This window comes from Dermacentor variabilis, chromosome 1 (assembly GCF_050947875.1).
Source record: "Dermacentor variabilis isolate Ectoservices chromosome 1, ASM5094787v1, whole genome shotgun sequence".
In the NCBI taxonomy this organism is placed as follows: Eukaryota; Metazoa; Arthropoda; class Arachnida; order Ixodida; family Ixodidae; genus Dermacentor; species Dermacentor variabilis.
Window position 1 is genome coordinate 121799095 of NC_134568.1, and position 18324 is coordinate 121817418.

At 43.0% G+C, this 18324-nt stretch overlaps 2 protein-coding genes across 6 annotated transcripts in view; one reads left to right on the top strand and one right to left on the bottom strand.

Moving 5' to 3' along the window:
- Nucleotides 1–4234: 4234 nt before the first annotated feature.
- On the bottom strand, nt 4235–10722 carry LOC142584009 (translation machinery-associated protein 16). Its single transcript, XM_075694257.1, has 6 exons — nt 10479–10722; nt 10276–10400; nt 10159–10196; nt 10015–10102; nt 9665–9853; nt 4235–4419 (listed from the first exon to the last, which is right to left on the bottom strand). The coding sequence occupies exons 1-6, from the start codon at nt 10479–10481 to the stop codon at nt 4329–4331; spliced, it is 534 nt and encodes a 177-aa protein (XP_075550372.1). The 5' UTR covers nt 10482–10722; the 3' UTR covers nt 4235–4328.
- A 226-nt stretch (nt 10723–10948) lies between these two features.
- The window catches only part of LOC142583952 (uncharacterized), a 40229-nt gene continuing 32853 nt past the window's right edge, over nt 10949–18324 (top strand). For 2 of the 5 annotated variants that reach the window (XM_075694252.1, XM_075694253.1), the window contains exons 1-4: nt 10949–11205; nt 11554–11599; nt 11783–11803; nt 11913–11935. In XM_075694252.1, the coding sequence (XP_075550367.1) occupies nt 11132–11205; nt 11554–11599; nt 11783–11803; nt 11913–11935 (164 nt within the window). In that variant the 5' untranslated portion in view covers nt 10949–11131. Of the gene's footprint in view, nt 11206–11553; nt 11600–11782; nt 11804–11912; nt 11936–16979; nt 17014–18324 lie in introns of all 5 variants that reach the window. The other 3 variants (XM_075694255.1, XM_075694256.1, XM_075694254.1) reach the window with 3 other exon arrangements.

Consider the following 18324-nt stretch of genomic DNA (forward strand, 5'->3'; position numbering starts at 1 on the left):
CGGAATAGACCGCCAGTGGTGCAGTTTTATTGCACTTGCACCTTTTAAGGAACATCACAGCGACGGCTAAAATTCACCTGGGGTGTCCATACAAATGCGATCGCAATAGAAAGCCTGTATATCCTTTAACAACACACAGACATATAGAAGTCATGAATTACCTGATGTTGGCCAATGCAAACATTGTGCCTTGTGCAATATCTGTATAACCATTATTTTTTGTCTTTGCACGATATGCCCTCTGTTTTGAGTGAAACTTGACAGTTCACAGAGTGTGCACTCCAAGAAAGTTCTATTGCCATTTTGCTGTTTCATCAAGTCTGAATTTATGGCAATTAATTAACGGAACAGTGGAAAAAGAGATGCTGAAGTGCAAAAGTCTGTACAAAATATAGCACTACCTTTATACTATTTTAATTACAAGGAATAGAATTAGTTATTGGTTGCAATTTAAGTCTATGCTTTGTACAATATATAGCACTGACAAGCCACCTAGAGCCATTGATCTCCCAAGTCTTGCAAGAGGCTACGTATGGCAGCACATATTATCTGGAACTAGAGTTAATGTGAGGGAGCCATGTACAGTAGCTCCATCTGGCACCACGTATATTGACCCAAAAATTTCAGCTGCCACTAGTGACAAGGTCCAGACATTTGCATCATTAGCATAAAGTGAAACATAATTAGGAAAGGATGCCACTTTTTACATGCCATTACTTGAGACTGAGCTGTGGCAGCTGTACATAACTAGTCACTACACTAAGCAGGCTGCGAGCTCACAAATCTGCAACTGAGCCTGGATCACATTTACTTCATGTACACAAGCAGATTTAAAAATGCAAAGATGCATTCAAGTTTAATATTTTTTTAATTATGGGGTTTTACGTTCCAAAGCCACTTTCTGATTATGAGGCACGCCTTTGAGGACTTCGGAAATTTCGACCACCTGGGGTTTTTTTAACGTGCACCTAAATCTAAGTACACGAGTGTTTTCGCATTTCGCCCTCATCGATATGCGGCTGCTGTGCCCGGGATTCGATTCAACGACCTCGTGCTCAGCAGCCCAACACCATAGCCACTGAGCAACCACGGCGGGTTCGTTCAAGTTTAAGTATATTATACCTTTTTCAGTGTGCAAAGACTGCAGTGGGTGGCTACGAACATGCCTGTCCATCATTGCCTCAGTCATACCGCTCATACACTCATGCCCCTATTGAAGACTGCCCGCACGTCAGGTCAGACAACGCCCTTCACGCTGTGCAACGGCCTACTTTACAAAAAAAATTACTCTGCCGAAGGGGTTTTCTTGCTCCTAGTCATGCCCCAACGCCTGCATACTGCTATTCTTCGCACCATGCATGATGACATCACATCGGGTCACCTTAGCTTTGCTCACACGCTTCATTGATTATGCCAGCACTTTTATTCGCCAAAGCTATGGAAGAGCACAAGACGGTACATTCCAAGTTGCCGAGGTTGTCGATATCATAAGAAGCCAGGGACGCCTCCTGCAGGCTTTTTGCTACCAGTGAAACCACCTACCTTACCATTTGAAAAAGTTGGGTATCGATTTGCTCGGCCCCCTTCCCAAGAGCTCTACCTGTCGTCGCTGGGTTATCGTGTGCGTTGACTACTTGACGCGCTACACCGAGACTGCGTAGCTTACATCTGCTACTGCCACCGATGTGTCGTGCTTTCTGCTTCATTCTGTCATCCTGCGTCACGGCGTTCCATGTGTTGTTATAAGTGACCGTGGACGGCAATTCACCGCTGACGTTGTTGAAGAACTGCTGCGCCTTTACCGTTCTACTAATCGCCATTCAACACCCTACCACCCACAAACAAATGGCCTCGCCAAACGCACAAATAGTACGCTTACCATGTTGTCACTGTACGTCTCAGCTGATCACAGGAATTGGGATGCCGTGCTGCCCTTTGTCACGTACGCATACAATACAGCCAAGCATCAAGTAACCATCAAGTAACTCGCAGTCCCCAAACGTTCTTGGACACGATTTTGCTATTACCACTGAACGAAGACACATCTTTTCCACAGACTTTCTGTCGTGCAGAAGCATGTTGGCTCGCTCGCTTAAGAACATGGTCTTCGAAACTTTCAACCAAGGCACGCTACGACGCCCGGCATATACATGTCACTTTCGCCCCTGGCGATCATGTGTTACTGTGGACACCCCTACGGAAGAAAGGCTTGTATCGCAAGTTCGTCTCAACCCACAGCAGTCCATTGGTGATACTCAGCCAACTAAGTGATGTCAATTTCAACTACGTCATCACAAAACTGACTGCCAATAATCGCCGGTCGTGGAAGACTCAAGTGGTTCATGTGGCCCGCCTGAACAAATGGCCTCGCCAAACGCACAAATAGTACGCTTACCATGTTGTCACTGTACGTCTCAGCTGATCACAGGAATTGGGATGCCGTGCTGCCCTTTGTCACGTACGCATACAATACAGCCAAGCATGAAGTAACCGGTTATGTGCCTTTCTATCTGTTGTTTCAACGCCCTACCACCCACAAACAAATGGCCTCGCCAAACGCACAAATAGTACGCTTACGATGTTGTCACTGTACGTCTCAGCTGATCACAGGAATTGGGATGCCGTACTACCATCATAGGGTTCCCGAATCAACTGCCAATTATGTGGATCCCAAACTCGCTTGACGAGCTTCATCTGCGCCGGAGGAAGATGTTACGCTGTGCAGCGGAGCCAAAGAAGAGGAGATGGAAGAACTGTGCGCAGTGTAGAAAAGGCCCGACTGCCTGCGATCTCGTCTCTACGCCCCCTAGATCATTTTGTAATTAAATCCATCTCATCCGCAACAATACTTACTTGTTGAAATTGAACAGTTGTTAACTGTCTCCAGTTATGTACTTGAATTTAGTTCCAAGTGTACAGAATCTGACCGGCCAAACTGTTAATTGCCAAACAGCTGCGTATTTGTGAAAAGGGGGACAAGACCTCATCAGGCATTGCTCAGCTTTTGTCTCGGCCTGCTCCTAGACCATGTCTGAGGAAAGAAAATTTTAAAAATGAAATAATGGTAATAGCCACATTAAGACATGCATACCTGCCAATCTGCACAACTTAAAATTTATGAAGAGAGGGGGACGACAAAAAGAAAGAAAAAGAAGATTACTTATTTTAAAAAGCTCCAGCAACGTCAGAAACAGCTCTGAAGGCTGCCAGTCAAGTTATTAGATGTCTCAACATATGTACTGTGACCAAAAATGGCGTGTGTATAATTAAGGAACACGTACCATGTCCCATGACTGGTGCCTTTTCATTCCTAACATGCGTACTCCACAACGCATGTCTATCTGAAGCGAACAGAGTTAGGCCTACACACACACGGCTTGAATTTGAATCTAATTATGGCTAGCTGCATTGTACATAAAAGCAATTGCAATGTAACATTGCTGCAAGACATGGTTTCTTTTATCATATTTTTGTCATGGGGTTGAGACAGTTTTTTGGGAGACTTATGGCTGTGTTCATACAATCGGGAGGATCAGTCGGAATTCAGTGAAATCGGGAGAGTTAGCAGGTATGAACATGGTAGTGGGCCACTGTACAAGCTCAAGAGTGGCACTGTGACACAAGCTTCTGCCCGACTTGACCTATAAAGTGGAAAAGATTTCTTTCAAAGCTCACAAGAAGGGAAGCCTATCAAGGCAACCAGCGATGCAATAGAAAAAAAGAATGGGAGACAGGATGGGAACAAGTACCACAAATTGCACTCTCCAAGTTGCTTGTCTGAGCTTGCTTTTCCACAGCTGGTGCAGCCAACATGTTTCTTTTCTTCTTCCAGAAAAACCAGTAAAATAGTGGTACCAAGTGCACACAAAACAAACAGGCTGAAACTGCAATTTCTGTGATAGGTATTGGCACAAATGAGCCAGTCATATGCAGATCACAAGCTACTGTGCCAACAGTACAAGCCTTTCTACATGGTGTGTAGACAGCAAAAATCCCTACTCGACTTTTTTTACAATTGCTGCTCCTTAATTCAACCTTGGTGGGATCAGCAAGATTGGCTCAATTAGCTGGTGTACAAATTAAAGGAAGTGCTTAAAAGGCAGGGAAGTATTTTGGAAGGCGTGAATGCAGTCAGATCAAAAGGAAGGTTAAACAACCAACGTTAAGTTAGCAAGTCAACTGTGAACGGGAACAGCTGCACCATGTGTGGCACAGGAATTAAAAAAATGGAGTAGCAAGTTTTTAAAGTTTTTATACATAATTTTTACAGGTTTCTATAAATATACAGATGTAACAATCTCAATAAATGAAAACAAGTATTTTGTCTCTCATTTGGATGCCAGTCGTTCTAGCATTGCCTTGGAGGTCGTACGCATGTCTATTTTTGGCAGGTACTCCACACACTTTCCATCCCACTCCCTGAAAAAAAGCATGGAAATTTTATAAAACACATTGCAAGCTGAAGCTACTCCCAAGTCTACACTTTAATAACAGTGAAAAATGAAAAATATGACTTGTGAAAGCTTGCAGAATTACAACCCAGTATAACAGTGAAACTGGTAGTGCAACTAGATCCTCCCCCCCTCCCGCCCCTATTTCTTTTCTCCACACCCTGCAAAACCAGGTAATCTCCAGGAAACGCGTCCCAGCTTGTGCTCCCTTAGCCTGCTGCTGGTGCTTCTACGGCTGCTGCAACCTTGAAAGCACACCCTCTTGCACTAAGCACTCTTAAAGATCAACTGCAATGTAATTTTGGATCACATAGATGCCTAGTTCAGCAGCATTTGGGCAAAATTTTACATTTGAAATACAAGTGGATGTATGATGAAATGTTTGCAAAAATGGACAATTTTGATACCAAAAAATGCCACCCTTACAACTTGCAAGGACATTAGAGAGCCAGTGCGGTGACTGGGCATGAACTCCAAATGTGGCAGTCTACGGCATTGTCTACGACACGAGTCATTCTCACAAATCACCAGGTGCTCACGTCATCTACTAACGTGCTGTTTAAAGGCTGTTAATAAAAAAAACTTGACTATTACCAGCCCTGCAGCTTCTACAAGATTGCTTCAATCATATATGTACTACTCAATTATAACCAATTAAGTCAGCAAAATTTTATTGCTGTTGCTCTTTAGTTAACATTACTGAACTCCAAAGGAAACTTAACACGTGCTTCACATAGCTATGACTATATGTGTGCAAAGTTTCTTGAAATCTCCACACATTCCCTTAAACCAACAATTTCAAAATTATTCGCTACACAAGAAGGCGTTCCCGTGACTTCCGTGTCGTTTCATCACGACTACACTAGCTGGTCCACAACTTTTCAGATTGTACCCGCCAGCCAAGCACACATATCTCTACAAATTGTCAACCAAATCCACTTATTTGTTTTACACCAAGCGTATTGGTCTCCTGGCAAGTTCTAAAGCATTCTGAAATCAAATCGGTACAATCTTTACATTACCCTGTGGCTCGCTCATTTATCCTACAAATTTTGCCAACGTGTTCTCGACGGCATAGGTATACATACTCTACTATCTCGCAGAGCTTTTATATGAACTGGAAATGGGCCCAGGCAAGCAATTATCAAAACGTGTGGTGTAACTTCCACAGTGCACATAACTCGCCCTACACTTGTAATTTTAAAATTTTCCCATGCATCACCATTTACCACTTTCGTCATTGCCTCCAATTTTGAGCATGCCACGACATTTCGTCATTTGTATAGGTGTATGTGTGCACATACATGCCAGTGTTTACATTGTGCTTGTTTATGCTTTCGAGCACTTCTCGTTGCAGTAACAGCTTCGCTGCAAAAATCTTTTAATGTACTTCTGCTGTTCAGATAGACTGCAAGTACCACAACAGAGGCACATCATGCATTGATGTCCAATGTACGTGTGCACACACACATACAGCCATAGAAGTTTAAATAATGCTGCTGAACTGAAAAAATTACAAGAAAAGGCACGTTCTAGCTTTAAATGCCTCCACATTAGGCCTTGAACTACGACATGTACTTGGACTATGGAGAAGTGCCACCTGCGCCTCCCATACAACGAAGGCACTTTTTACAAAATACTAGCAATTTTGTACGTTGTGGTGTGTTTAGTGTATAATATTTGGGGTTTTACGTGCCAAAACCACTTTCCGATTATGAGGCACGCCGTAGTGGAGGACTCCGGAAATTTTGACCACCTGGGGTTCTTTAACGTGCACCTAAATCTAAGCAGACGGGTGTTTTCGCATTTCGCCCCCATCGAAATGCGGCCGCCGTGGCCGGGATTCGATCCCGCAACCTCGTGCTCAGCAGCCCAACACCATAGCCACTGAGCAACCACGGCGGGTGTGTTTAGTGTATGCTGTTTGTCATGTGCCCCACTTCTATCATTTCATTTCTCACCGGTTTCATTTGGAATAGCATGCTAGGCATGCCACCAAACACACTTTCATTACTCACACTGCCACTACTTTTAATGGCCACTCTTGTTATCCAAACCATAAAACTTTAAAGGAACAGGTGGTACAAAATATTTTACTCAAAATTCTAAATATTCCTTTTAGTTCTGTCTCTCCACAGCTGCTACAACTCTACAGTTTCTTCTCTGTCTTAGCTATAAGCTTCAATATTCATGCAAGAGCTTTACATACATTCTACATGGTAATAGGGATTTACACCTTTGACTGGGCAATCTAGTGTAATGCAAGGATAACACAACTTTCACTTTTGCTAAAGCAAAAGAAAAACACAACCATGTCTAGTCAAACGAACAAAAAAAACTAGCATGCACACAATCAAATAATAGTTACTTCAAATCTGGCATAATGCAGGTTGCCAAACAATGCAGACTTTGCGACTCTGGATTAAGCAAATACTGTCTTTGATTAAATTCTGGGGTTTTATGTGCCAAATCCAGGATCCCAGTATGAGGCACGCCTTAGTGAGGGCCTCCGGATAAATTTTGACCGCCTGGGGTCATCCAATGCATGGTACATGTCTGTCTCTGCATTTTGCTCCCACCGAAACGCGGCCAGGATTTGATCCTGCGACCTCGTGCTTAGCAGCACAACATTAAAGCCACCAAGAAATCACGGCAGGTTAAGCAAATACTGAAGTGCCACTAAAGAGATTGAGAGCAATTTTGACAGTCGTGTACAAATGAATTAATCTGGTAGGGCACGAAGGTCGTGAACATCAAGAGTAAAGCATATATAAACCTTCCAATTTAAACAGATCCCTATCCTCAAAGTGATGTCTCTCTGCATGTGTTCTCCCACACAGAATATAAGTACTATAGGAAGAATGTCGAGCTTTGAGAGGACAATATTTAACTACTTGTAGCTATTTCAATACAGCGTGTTGTAATAAAATTTTGGTGCAAAAGCTTTCCTTGAGGGATGTTCCTACATGTTTCAAGGACTCTTTTAGCTACCCAGCACAGCGATTCCTAACTATGCATACTATCCTAAAGTGTGCTGGCCTTAGATCTACACTTTTGGGGGTTGCAAGTACTAAACCTATATCTAAGGAGTCTTCCAAGGCCCTTGAAAGGAATTTTCCAAAAATCACAGGTTCTTAAGGAAATGAACAAATCATGTGAAAAATACACAAACAGCATTAAAAATGTGAAGCATAAATGATGCATTTTCTCACAGTGCTTGCTGGCAAATAAATGCAAAAAAAAAAAAAAGATCTGCAGGTTAAACAGCGTAAGCACGAAACACTGCCACAGGCTCTATGCTTGACTACAATCCTGCATGCACTTTCACATGCCTCATGTTCCAGTCATGTTTGAAAAGTTCAATGCAATGAAGATAGAAAATGTGCAGGTGAAGCACGTATATGAATGACCTTTCCAGTATCCTCCTACTAGCAACAGCTATGCCTGTCTCAATAAACATATCAGTGTTATCATGAACTGGGGCAGACAATGGCACTATACTCCCATCTCACCAACTCCAAGGCTAGGGCATGTGTCAGCCAATCAGTGTTGAGAGCCAGTTGAACATTTTGAGAAAGGACGGGCATCACTGCCTATTTTTTCAATGCCAATGCAACTGCTTGCTCCCCAATGGGAGCTGTTGGTATGCCTTAGATCAGTGAGTTGTCACAATGCGACGCTACCCAGATGGTACGACTGCTTGCATCACATGTACACCTGAGCGCACGCCGCTGCCATTCTGGCGGAGAAGCGGTAGACACTCCATCCCTGCATCTGTTAGATTGTTACACATCTGTCAGTTTTCCTACGGCTTCCGTTGTGAGGTGCCACCCAGATGGTACTGTACCCTGGACTGTAAAGCAGGCGTGAACGTTAGCCCACAGTAGGAAAAGACGATAGGATAGTATGGTGAAGGGTTGGATCGGCCGCATGTGGCTGGCATTGAAAAATATAGAGGAGGCACTGGGAGGTGTGACCCATTCTCTGCCACTGATCCTTCAGTGAAGCTTTCATTCAGTCAGTGCTCTGCAGAGGGCAATCAGAGGAGGACAATGGCCGAGCACTTCAGTGTTCTGGTTGACACGACCCTTGACTTTCGCTGCGCTGCACGGAGTGGGCTAGACAAAGTGTAGTCGTACGGTGCATCCAACTGGTCATTTCGAAGCACTCTGATAGCGATGCAAAGGTTGTGTAAGACAGCAACTAAGCTTCACTGCAAGCATAAAAACGCTCCAGTGGCACAATGATCTGTACCTCGCTAGAGAAAGGAAGGAGCAATATCTGAAGTGTAGTTAAATGTGTTAAAGGGTTCGTTTGAGTGAACATTCAAAACTCAAGAAAGGGAAAACAAACCTTATTCATACATACGCACTGACAAATATTGAAACTCCTTCTTAGCTGCAATTCCTTGCAGTTAAGAATACTGAGTTATACACTTGCTTCAAGCACTTCAGGTCGCTTTTCTCAGTTGGCTTTCCCACTGCAATGATGTCGATCGCATTCTAGCATGATAGTTAGTAGTATCCGACTTCAGACAAATGCTGAAACTTACTTTCCGCAGGGAATTTCTAGAGCCTATGGGTCAAAAATGGTGCCGTGGTGGCTGTAGCGTAAACCAATTAGCAAAACAGCAAAATGGTGGCATGGCTCGGTCACGTTATCTGGCTTTGTCTAGTTCCCTGATGGCAACGGTGATTGAAACAAGCCTGTCATTCGTGGCTGTGGAAATGCAACATTGCAATCGTTTAGCTACAGTCTTAAAGGAAAATATACTGCACTGTTTCCACAGAGAGAGTGTGCATGGCATAGGTCCTCTGTGAAGTTATTTACTTTGAATTAAAAATTGCACCAAATCTCACTTTTCAAGGAATTCAAGGAGCACATTTATTTTCAAAGAGTTTTAAGGACCCTGGAATATGTTTTTCCAAATTCAATGGTTTTCAAGTGTTTCAAGGAGGTGTACGAACCCTGGTGTTATAAGTTCGCCATTAGGTTAAGTACACTGTACTGCAACAACAAACTGTATAAGGCTTGGTGCTTATTAGTCCGCAAGTAGTGTCCACAGTTTTGCAATGTCAGACGTGCAGTAACCAAGTAATCGTCACCTTCACGTAATACAGAGGTTAGATGTACGATGTTATATCACAAAGTCAGGACACTCAATAGGGCACAAAGTTGAAGCAAGAACAGGTAGACAGATGCAACGAACTTACATAAAGAGCTTGAAAACATCCGGCGAGAGCAAGTCTGGTGCTTCGATGCCACATGAATTATAATTTCGGATTTCATTCTCGAGGGTGATCTTGATAGCATCTAATCGCCCTCTGAACTGAGTGACGGTGCCACGGATGCGTTCGATGGTATCTACATGCTCAAGCTCCCCGTCAAAACGCCGGAAGTACCTGTAAGTGTGACAGATGATAAAGCGCCCATTAAGTGGCAACAACATGGAGCGTAAAATCACTGTCACTCCAGCGTGACGTTGGTGACACCGCGCTCAAATGCCAACTGCTCTCATACGTTGAGCGGCCTCAGAGCCGAAATTGATTAATGTGAGTCTTACTTTTCAATCAGCGCGTCAAACTCCGCTGGGGACAGCCGGTCCGCTTCGACGGTAGGCATGTTCTCACGAAACCAGGCAAGCTTCTCGACTGAAAGAGAGCGATCATGTTTAGCGTCGCTGACGCCCAGAATGAACGGCACTTACGTTTGTTCTTCAGCCTGTGTGCCAACTGCTTCTTCCTACTGTAAAACAAAAGAAGGTTTTTGACAGTGAACGTTAGGTATGTACAAGTATGAGACGCATGCGAAAACGTAGCCTTACGTTGCGATTTTGCCGTGGTGAATCCTCTTCCTAGCAATCTGCTGAGCCTTTCGGCTATTTGGATGCACCGGCCTTGACGTTCGAGCTTGTATGCGCCTCTTTTTCTCGGCTTGATTAGCCTTTGGCTGTAAAGAAATAAATGGAAGTGAGAAACTCACTAAAATTTGCACGCTGATATGAGCCACTACCAAACGGTACATCACCATTTCGCTTAGAACTTTCGGCGAGATGACACTTCAAATTACTAACAGACTACTCAAAAGACGAAAAGCAAGAAATCTACACGTGCGAACTAGCGGAAAGACCACACAATACGGTAAGGGCCTAGAATAGCGTTAGTGCCCATGCCAGCACGTGGGGTGCCCAAGCCGCCAAACACCGGGAATGCATAGAAGGGAATGCATGGAGGATGCACCGAGCCCGAGGCTAGTCGAGGCCGCGCGTTTCAGTCTAATTTCGGCTAGCGGGCGGGCCACTTGCCGACTAGTGGCTAGGTCAGCTAGATTGGTGTTATCACTTCACAAAATGCGGTCCATGCGGTCTGTTAAGTCAGTTAAGTGGCGTCGCTACACGGCCGGGAGACGCGTCAGGTTGTCGTGGGGTGGGCGATGGCAGCGCCTAAAGCGGTCACGGCTGGAGCAAGGCTGGAGTTGTTATTTGAACGGAAGTGTATGCATGTACAGGAAGCTTCAGATACTCCATTGGTGCTTGCGGGAAAGCCGCCGCGCCAGGGTGAAGAGTTCGCGGTTTGTGTCTGCACCTGAAGATTATGCCTTGGCTCTTACAACGTGCGGTTTTGTGCTCACCGTTACATACACCGAAGAGTTATGGTGGTAGTTGGAGGGAAGGAAGTTAAATGATCATTTATTATTTCAAAGGAATGGGCTCTTGTTTCAGCTATTGCTGTAAAGAGCAAAACAAGCGAGTTAGGTAAGAGAAAACGATGTGCGAATTGCCAACCAGCTCTTAGAATGCTTGGAATTATTGCACTTCTATGCAGAGTTGTTCACCCCAGTTATAATATATTATTAATAACAGTGCACTTATTCTTCTTTAACTAGAAGTGATTGACGGCTACTTCGTTCATATGATCTCTTGTACCGATCAGTTTCCTTTGCACTGTGCTAGCACACAAAGCAATTCTCTCCTAAGGCATATAATAACATCATCTACAGTAGGCGTGACAGTAGCTGTTTTTGTCTTAACGTGCCAGTCTTAAAGAAGTTACTCGACTTTCTCCATTGTGATTTTGATGACTACCGGCTTTTATCTCGCCAGGCATGTCAAACCGGCCGGTTACTTCGATACGTCGAGCCTCATCGAAGTAAGTAACTTCTTACTATTCCATCACTCTTGCCGTAGTGCAAAGCCAGTTTCTTATTTATGTTGAAATATATGTGGGTTAGTAATTCATAAGGTTCATCCTTAGCCAATTTTGCAGTCGCAAAGTGTGATGTAATGAAGTGTGGTATGTATACATTTATTTATTCTTTACTTTCTTTTACAGTTCGAAACACTTATTGATGAGGTAAGTTGCGCTAACTACAATCCTCTTCTTTAAAAAGGTTCATAGTTAATTGCGGGACAGGTATGAGAGCTAAGTGTATCTTATGTGCGCATTTCTATTCTTATTCCAGCAGTCATCTAGCGAGCCTAAAAGGTAAGCAAACCCCAGTTTTCCCTTCAGTAATTGTGTTGTATTTGTCATAATTCTTTAACCACCATGGGTGCTGGAGTATGTCGCAGCAAAGGCACATTGTCATAAAGTTTTCCCTTCCAACCCTTGCTTTTCTAAAGCAATATGTAGTACAAGTTGCAAATGTTCAGATCAGATAAAAAGAAAGCTGAAATTGTCAACGAGGCATGAAGGTTTTAAGCAGCTGAACCAGGGTAGGTGACGACCCTGCTTAGGCATGGCTTACCTCTCCCGTGGTCTCTGCAATACATTTATTTAAGGCGTCGATATTCCAATATTCTTTTAAAGGCTTGTATCTTGCTGTGGTGTGCTTTACTACTTAAACCACCTATTTACGACATCTTTTTTTCCCTGTTGGTACTGTTGCTATGACAAAAAATCTTGAGTCTCATAATGAATCCATAGTGTGACAGTAATCATCTTCCTTGGCCCACATTTGTTATACGTCTTACAAAGGGATGATGTAGGTCATGGTATGGAGAGACAGGCATACAAAACGTGGACACCAAAAGAAAGAAGGACCGCACAAACGCCCTGCCGTACTTCCTTGTTTTGTATGCGTGCCTTTCTGTAACATGAATTCCAACCAAGTTGAAGTTGAAGTTGAAGTTTATTTTCACCACCAACAGTACAGTGTGTTTTTACACAGAGCAGTTGTGGCGTGGAAAGTGGGAGAAAAGCTGCGCTAATGCATCTTGACTAGCCCCACCTCCCATCCGTACAAGGCAGCAGAACGACAGCACAGCAAACTTCATACAGTCTTAACGTATAATAGAAAAAGAAAAAGAAAAAGAAATACTCAACTTTCTGTCATTCTAAGAAGTAGCAGTAGTAGTTAGTGCAATTGGGTAGTGCAAAAGGTATTGAAACATGTGTAAAAAGCATCCTAGCCGCTCGATATGTGCTCAGGCATCCATTATGTTGCCTGTCTTTCTGCTTGATGTTCTGCTGAAACCTTTTCTTGTGTAATCTGAGACCTATGAACATGCTCATATAATGTGCCATTTGCTTCACAGTAGCTGGCTAATGTTCATGTAAAAAAATTTTATAACATTTTCTGTATTTCACATGCACTAGACTCACCCCCGTGGCATAGGCAAGTGTAGATGTGCTATCAGCGACATCATGCTAGCGAGTGTTCAGCCACAGAAGCTGGCAACAGTGCTCTGATCTACTGGTAAAGAAACTAATAAAAAGGTGTGAATTGGCTGTGAGGGCAGGCCTGAGTGCATGTGTGATCCCATTTTTGATTTATTGATATCATTATTTTTATTGATTGCTCTTGAGAAATTTTTCAAAACAAAAGCAAGGAAGTGTTGACTGCATTCTGTGATGGTCTTAATTCTCTTCAGGTGACAGTTTAATGGCCAATTGACAGAACCATTAGATTTCTGGACTTGAAACTTGTTTGCTCCAACAACCAGCTATGCTAGTGCTATGCACTCTTAAAAAAGATTACACCCTTTGGGGCTTATCTTGTCCCACAACAATAATCGTCATCTGTCTTGCTTCTGTTTCCTTTCTTGAAAACTCTGCGCTTGCTACTTTCCTGTCCAGAATGCTGTGCGACGCTGATAACACGTAAGCCATTCATGACTTGGAAGTGCCGGGCTCGCAGCGTTAAAAAAAAGGAAATACGGGCAAGACAGATGATGATTATTGTTGTGGGACAAGATACAACCCAAAGGATGTAACTGTTTTAAGAGTGTGATCCACAGGCTAACAAAGCTTGACTCCCTTTTCACTCTAACCACTCGAAACTAACCAAGAGGGGCATTGCGACAATATGCCTCAGGAATGCATTAAAGAACTCTTGCACTCACCTAATGAAGGATAGCTTCCAGAATAAGGCTCCACGCTTAAAGGAAGCTGTCTATCCAGACCATGTTTTAGTGTCTGTAGGAGAAAAGCAGCTTAAAAGAAGGTGCGGCAGTTCAGGCCAATCTAACACTCAGCACTGTGCAAGTGCAGGAACGAGCGGCATAGCTGTAATCCCCTATATTCACGAACTCTCACATAATCTTAAGGTGGCACTCCACGATAACATTAGAGTGTTTTCTTTCAGTACCCGATAAGCTTGGAAGGCTCTGTGTGAACACAAATCCTTGTAGGACAGAAAAAGTTAAGTGCACAATAAAGCATAAAAACAAGTTCATAGATTGCAAGGCATTTGTGATTTATCGTATTGCACTCTCCTGTGGGAAACAATATGTCAGCCAGATCAGTAGGTACTTAAATGAGCTTTTGAGAGAGCACAGTAACAACAAAAACTCTGCCGCCTTTTGGGTTTCTTGCCCTCCATGCCCAAGCATGTCCTTGCCTACCTTTATTTGATAGAAGTCATTTTTGGTCTATATAAAGATGAGATCACCCAATTAATTGTCGAGGCAGAGCATATCAATGCACTTGGTGATTTGTGCATTAGCAAGCATTAAGGAGTTAGATTTCCTGTGTCAGCAGGGACAATTTGTTCAGGTAGGTTACGGCTGGTCATGAGTATGGTTTGATGGAGTGACGTTCATCGCACACATTTCTTAGTGCTTCCATGTGATCTATGTCTGCTATGGCGCATGTGGTATATAAGCGATCTGGTTATGACAATAAACATTGTTGTTGCTACTAGTGCTGTGTGATGTCTTTATATATGTGCCTTCCTGTGTCCGTGTTACGTTTCGCGCTGCATCAAAAGTGTTCGTGTTGTTAGCAGATTCAAGGCACCAACACCAAATGTGATTCAAAGGCAGGAACCAAGCCGGTTTTAGTAAGCATTTAAAAGTAGTCTTATGAAAGTCTAGTAGAGCAAGGTTCGTGTTCATCTATGATAAAGGATTTCTCCATTGACCTTCCATAGTGGCCTAGTGCCTATGGCATTGGAGTACTAAGCACGAGATTGCGGGATCAAATCCCGGCCACGATGGCGGCATCTTGATGGGGGCGAAATGCAAAAACGCTCGTGTACCATACGTTGGCTGTACATTAAAGAATCCCAGGGGGTCAAAATCCGGGGTCCCCCTCTGCAGCAGACCTCATAATCAGATAGTGGTGTTGGCACGTAAAACCAGAGAATTTAATTTTTAATTTCTTCATTGTGGGAGGCTAGACAGCAAATACTGTGTGCAACAATAGCAGTGAACATAACATTTGTGATGCCAAATATGTGTCCCTGGTTATTAGCAGAGGCTAGGTGGTGTTGATGGAGAATGAACGGCTAACTTGTGTTCTGTCTTGTTCACTTGGTTGCTGCTTCTTTTGTTTCTTCATACCCTGTGGTGCCCTTAAGTTGTGGTGTGTAGTCATCCTTCCAAATTTAGCTACCTTGCAAGGCAAGATTTTCTGCATTCAACACCTGTTAGAGTGAGAAAACTGTTTAACTAATCGAGATTAATGTAGATTACAACATGTCTTCTCTCAATCGTTGCTTGGGGCGACCTAATGCCTTGCTCAATTCCCCTCGAGGATACTTCATCACATCTGGCCGGGTGCCTCCAGCGCAGGTGCGTGCCTGGGAGGTGCTGTTCCTTTGGAGCAGCGGTGTCTGGCTAACACACCACTGCTACCTTTCAGCTTTCGACAGTGTCTAATGGTCTGCACTGTACATGCTAATCCTTTAGCTTAGGTCAGTTTATTGTGTGTTGCCATTAATTCTCCAGTTTTGAAGATTCTGTACCATTGTAGTAAGTCACATTCATATTTTTTTTTTTTTTTTGCACAAGCTGTAGAAAAAGCAGAAAGGTCGTGTGCAGAGTTTGTTGGAGAATAGGAAGACTGTGGCAGGTGTCACCATTAAGTCATAATGTACATGTGTACATTAAATTTCAGCATTGAATTGCACAACTAACTTTAATTCTAGATTTCTCAGGTTGGCAGTTGTTGTACTTTGCTTCTTTAGAGGAGTACTGACATGAAAATCTTGTCTCCAATTTTTTCTTTGCGTTATTAATAGCTGTCGACTTTGTAATTAAGGGGATAAATCCATTTCTTCAAGAGTGCAGCAAATGATTAAGTCAACTTCTGTGCAACAAGCTGAATACAAAGGCCAACTGCAGCACAGCTTTGATCATCAAGCTGGAGGTCATTTGCATCATGGGAATTAGAGGTAGCGGTCACGTGGTATCACAAACCACTCATGCATGCTTGTCAGCCAAGAGAAGTGGTTGATGACCACACAATGACCATGTTGCTGATAGTTGGCCATGTGCTGCCAAATCAACCCTTTCATGCTTATTCAATCTGCGCTTTTCCACATTCGACATGGGTTAAGCCTGATCCCTTGCTGTTGCTCCCCTGGGAATGTGAAGGCTTCCTTTGACCTCTTATACCATTGAGTGCTTGGTGCACTTCGCTTTTGGCAACATGGCAGTGCGGTCACGGTGTGAATGCAGGCATTGGTGGTATGTGGCACCACATAACCACCACCTCCCATTTCCATGATGTAACCAGTCGTCTCCACGTCTGAAGCGGCATTGGACTTCGCACATATTCTGACCGGGTCGTGTTAAAAAGTAAAGTACCTTTTTGTTGCACGTGCAAGGAATTGAGGCTTGATACCATAGCTGCTCAAGTTTAATGCCACTATTGAGAAGTTTTCTTTCCTAACATTAATTGCAGTCACTGCAGTACATTTGGAATTTTGGAAGAGCTTCCCATTTGTGAAATTTTCTAATGAAAACTCTTGTTTCTTTGAAGGAATCTCGAAGCTGTACAGGACACCGGGATCTGTGGAAAGATTGTTTTATAATGAAAAGAAAAAAAGTGAAATTTGCTTGCACAAATGCATGTGCCATAATTCATGGGGTTACACTACTACTGTGTAAAGGACTGGATTCATGCAGATAGCTGCTGTTTTTTCCTTGCAATTCTCTGCATAACTTTTTTTTCTTTAGTGAGCTGTCATTGCAATGAAGTTCCTTTTGCAGCCTTCTCTTGTGCTGACAGGCGGCTTGTTGCTTTAAAAAGGCCTCTCCTGCTTGTGTCTCATGCAGTTTCTCCTTATTCTCTCTCCTCTCAGTATGTCATCATGGCTAAACTTTAAAAAGGGCAAGGTATGTTCTGCTGTATCCTTGTGTGCTTTTTCTATGTGTGCTCTATGCTGCATGTTCACCTGTTCATGCTTGAATTATTGTGCGAGGCCTCTGCTTTTTGAGGTATGACTGGGTTTGATGTTTACCTTGTGCTTTACTTGCTGCTGTGGAGGTTGCAGGCTTACAACCTAGGAATGCTTAATGCGTAACACCATGAGACTTTATATTGATTTGATTGCACATTTCATTAATATCTTTTATGTTCCAAAATGCTAGAATGTGATCCTTGCCCCCATATTCATAGATGTTCCTCTGCTCTGGCTAGTGTAGGATAGCACTGCCTCTCAATCTCAAATGAAGTTGTCACTGTGCTTTGCAGTCCTCACTGATTCCTGGGGTATATACTTGCTTGAAAAATGCCTCTCGCTCCGAGTACAAAATTGTAGCTTAGGAATTGCCAATTGATGTTCTTGAAGAGTAATGATTGCTCCAATTGAAGGGGGCAAGGGGTCAGCTCTGCCCTTTACTTGGCAGAGTTGAACTAAATTAAAATCAAAGAAACTCCAACCAAAATTTATTTTAATTTTAAAAGCTACATTTTGGAGCTAGACCGGCTCCTTCTTCAGGGTTAAGATGGCAGGGGATGTAGCACCGCTTATATGCATTTTTTGTAATGCTTTGACAGGTGTGTGGCTTTCTTAAGTTTTCATTGGTTAGAGTGTTCTTTATTCTTTAATTTGATTGTTCCCAGCCAGGTAGATATCTGCTGAATGTTTACTTTAGAGTTGAACTAGGTTTGTGAGTACGGGGTTTCACAAATGTCAGCACTGCTGCCAACCTAGTGTTTCACAAAAACAGCATGAAAGAACAAGTAAAAAAAGAAAAGAAAAGAAAGCAAACATCAATGTAACTGCGAAATGAATTGCTTCAGAGGCTGTCAATCATGTGTGCGATGGCGTGACATTGTTAACAAGGTATTTCATTGAAAGGGAGAATGCAAAATTGCAACAAGATTTTATGCTTAGCCTCACCAGTTTTAAACTGACATTTGACGTAATGTGCTTCTCAGTGGTTCAGCTTTCACTGATCTTGCCATGAGACTATCAAGCGAGTGTTTTTTTTTTTTTTTCCTTCATTGTTGCTGTGTTTTGTTCCATTGGTAGTATAAGTTTGACAGTATCTCCCGCTAACCCATTATGTTGTCTTTATATCCACATGTTACACACTTGCACACACTTTAACAGCTATAATTAAAGTGTTCACCTTTTTGCAGTTGACTGCTTGTTTTCCTGAATCACAAGATCCTTTGTAAAATAAAAGAATCTATAAACA

Excerpts from the sequence above, each read along its gene's own strand:
- LOC142584009 (XM_075694257.1), bottom strand. Across the intron at positions 10,197-10,275 it reads CACCACGGCAAAATCGCAAC|TAGGAAGAAGCAGTTGGCAC; the intron begins GTAAGGCTACGT and ends TTTGTTTTACAG. Across the intron at positions 9,854-10,014 it reads TTTGACGCGCTGATTGAAAA|GTACTTCCGGCGTTTTGACG; the intron begins GTAAGACTCACA and ends TCACACTTACAG.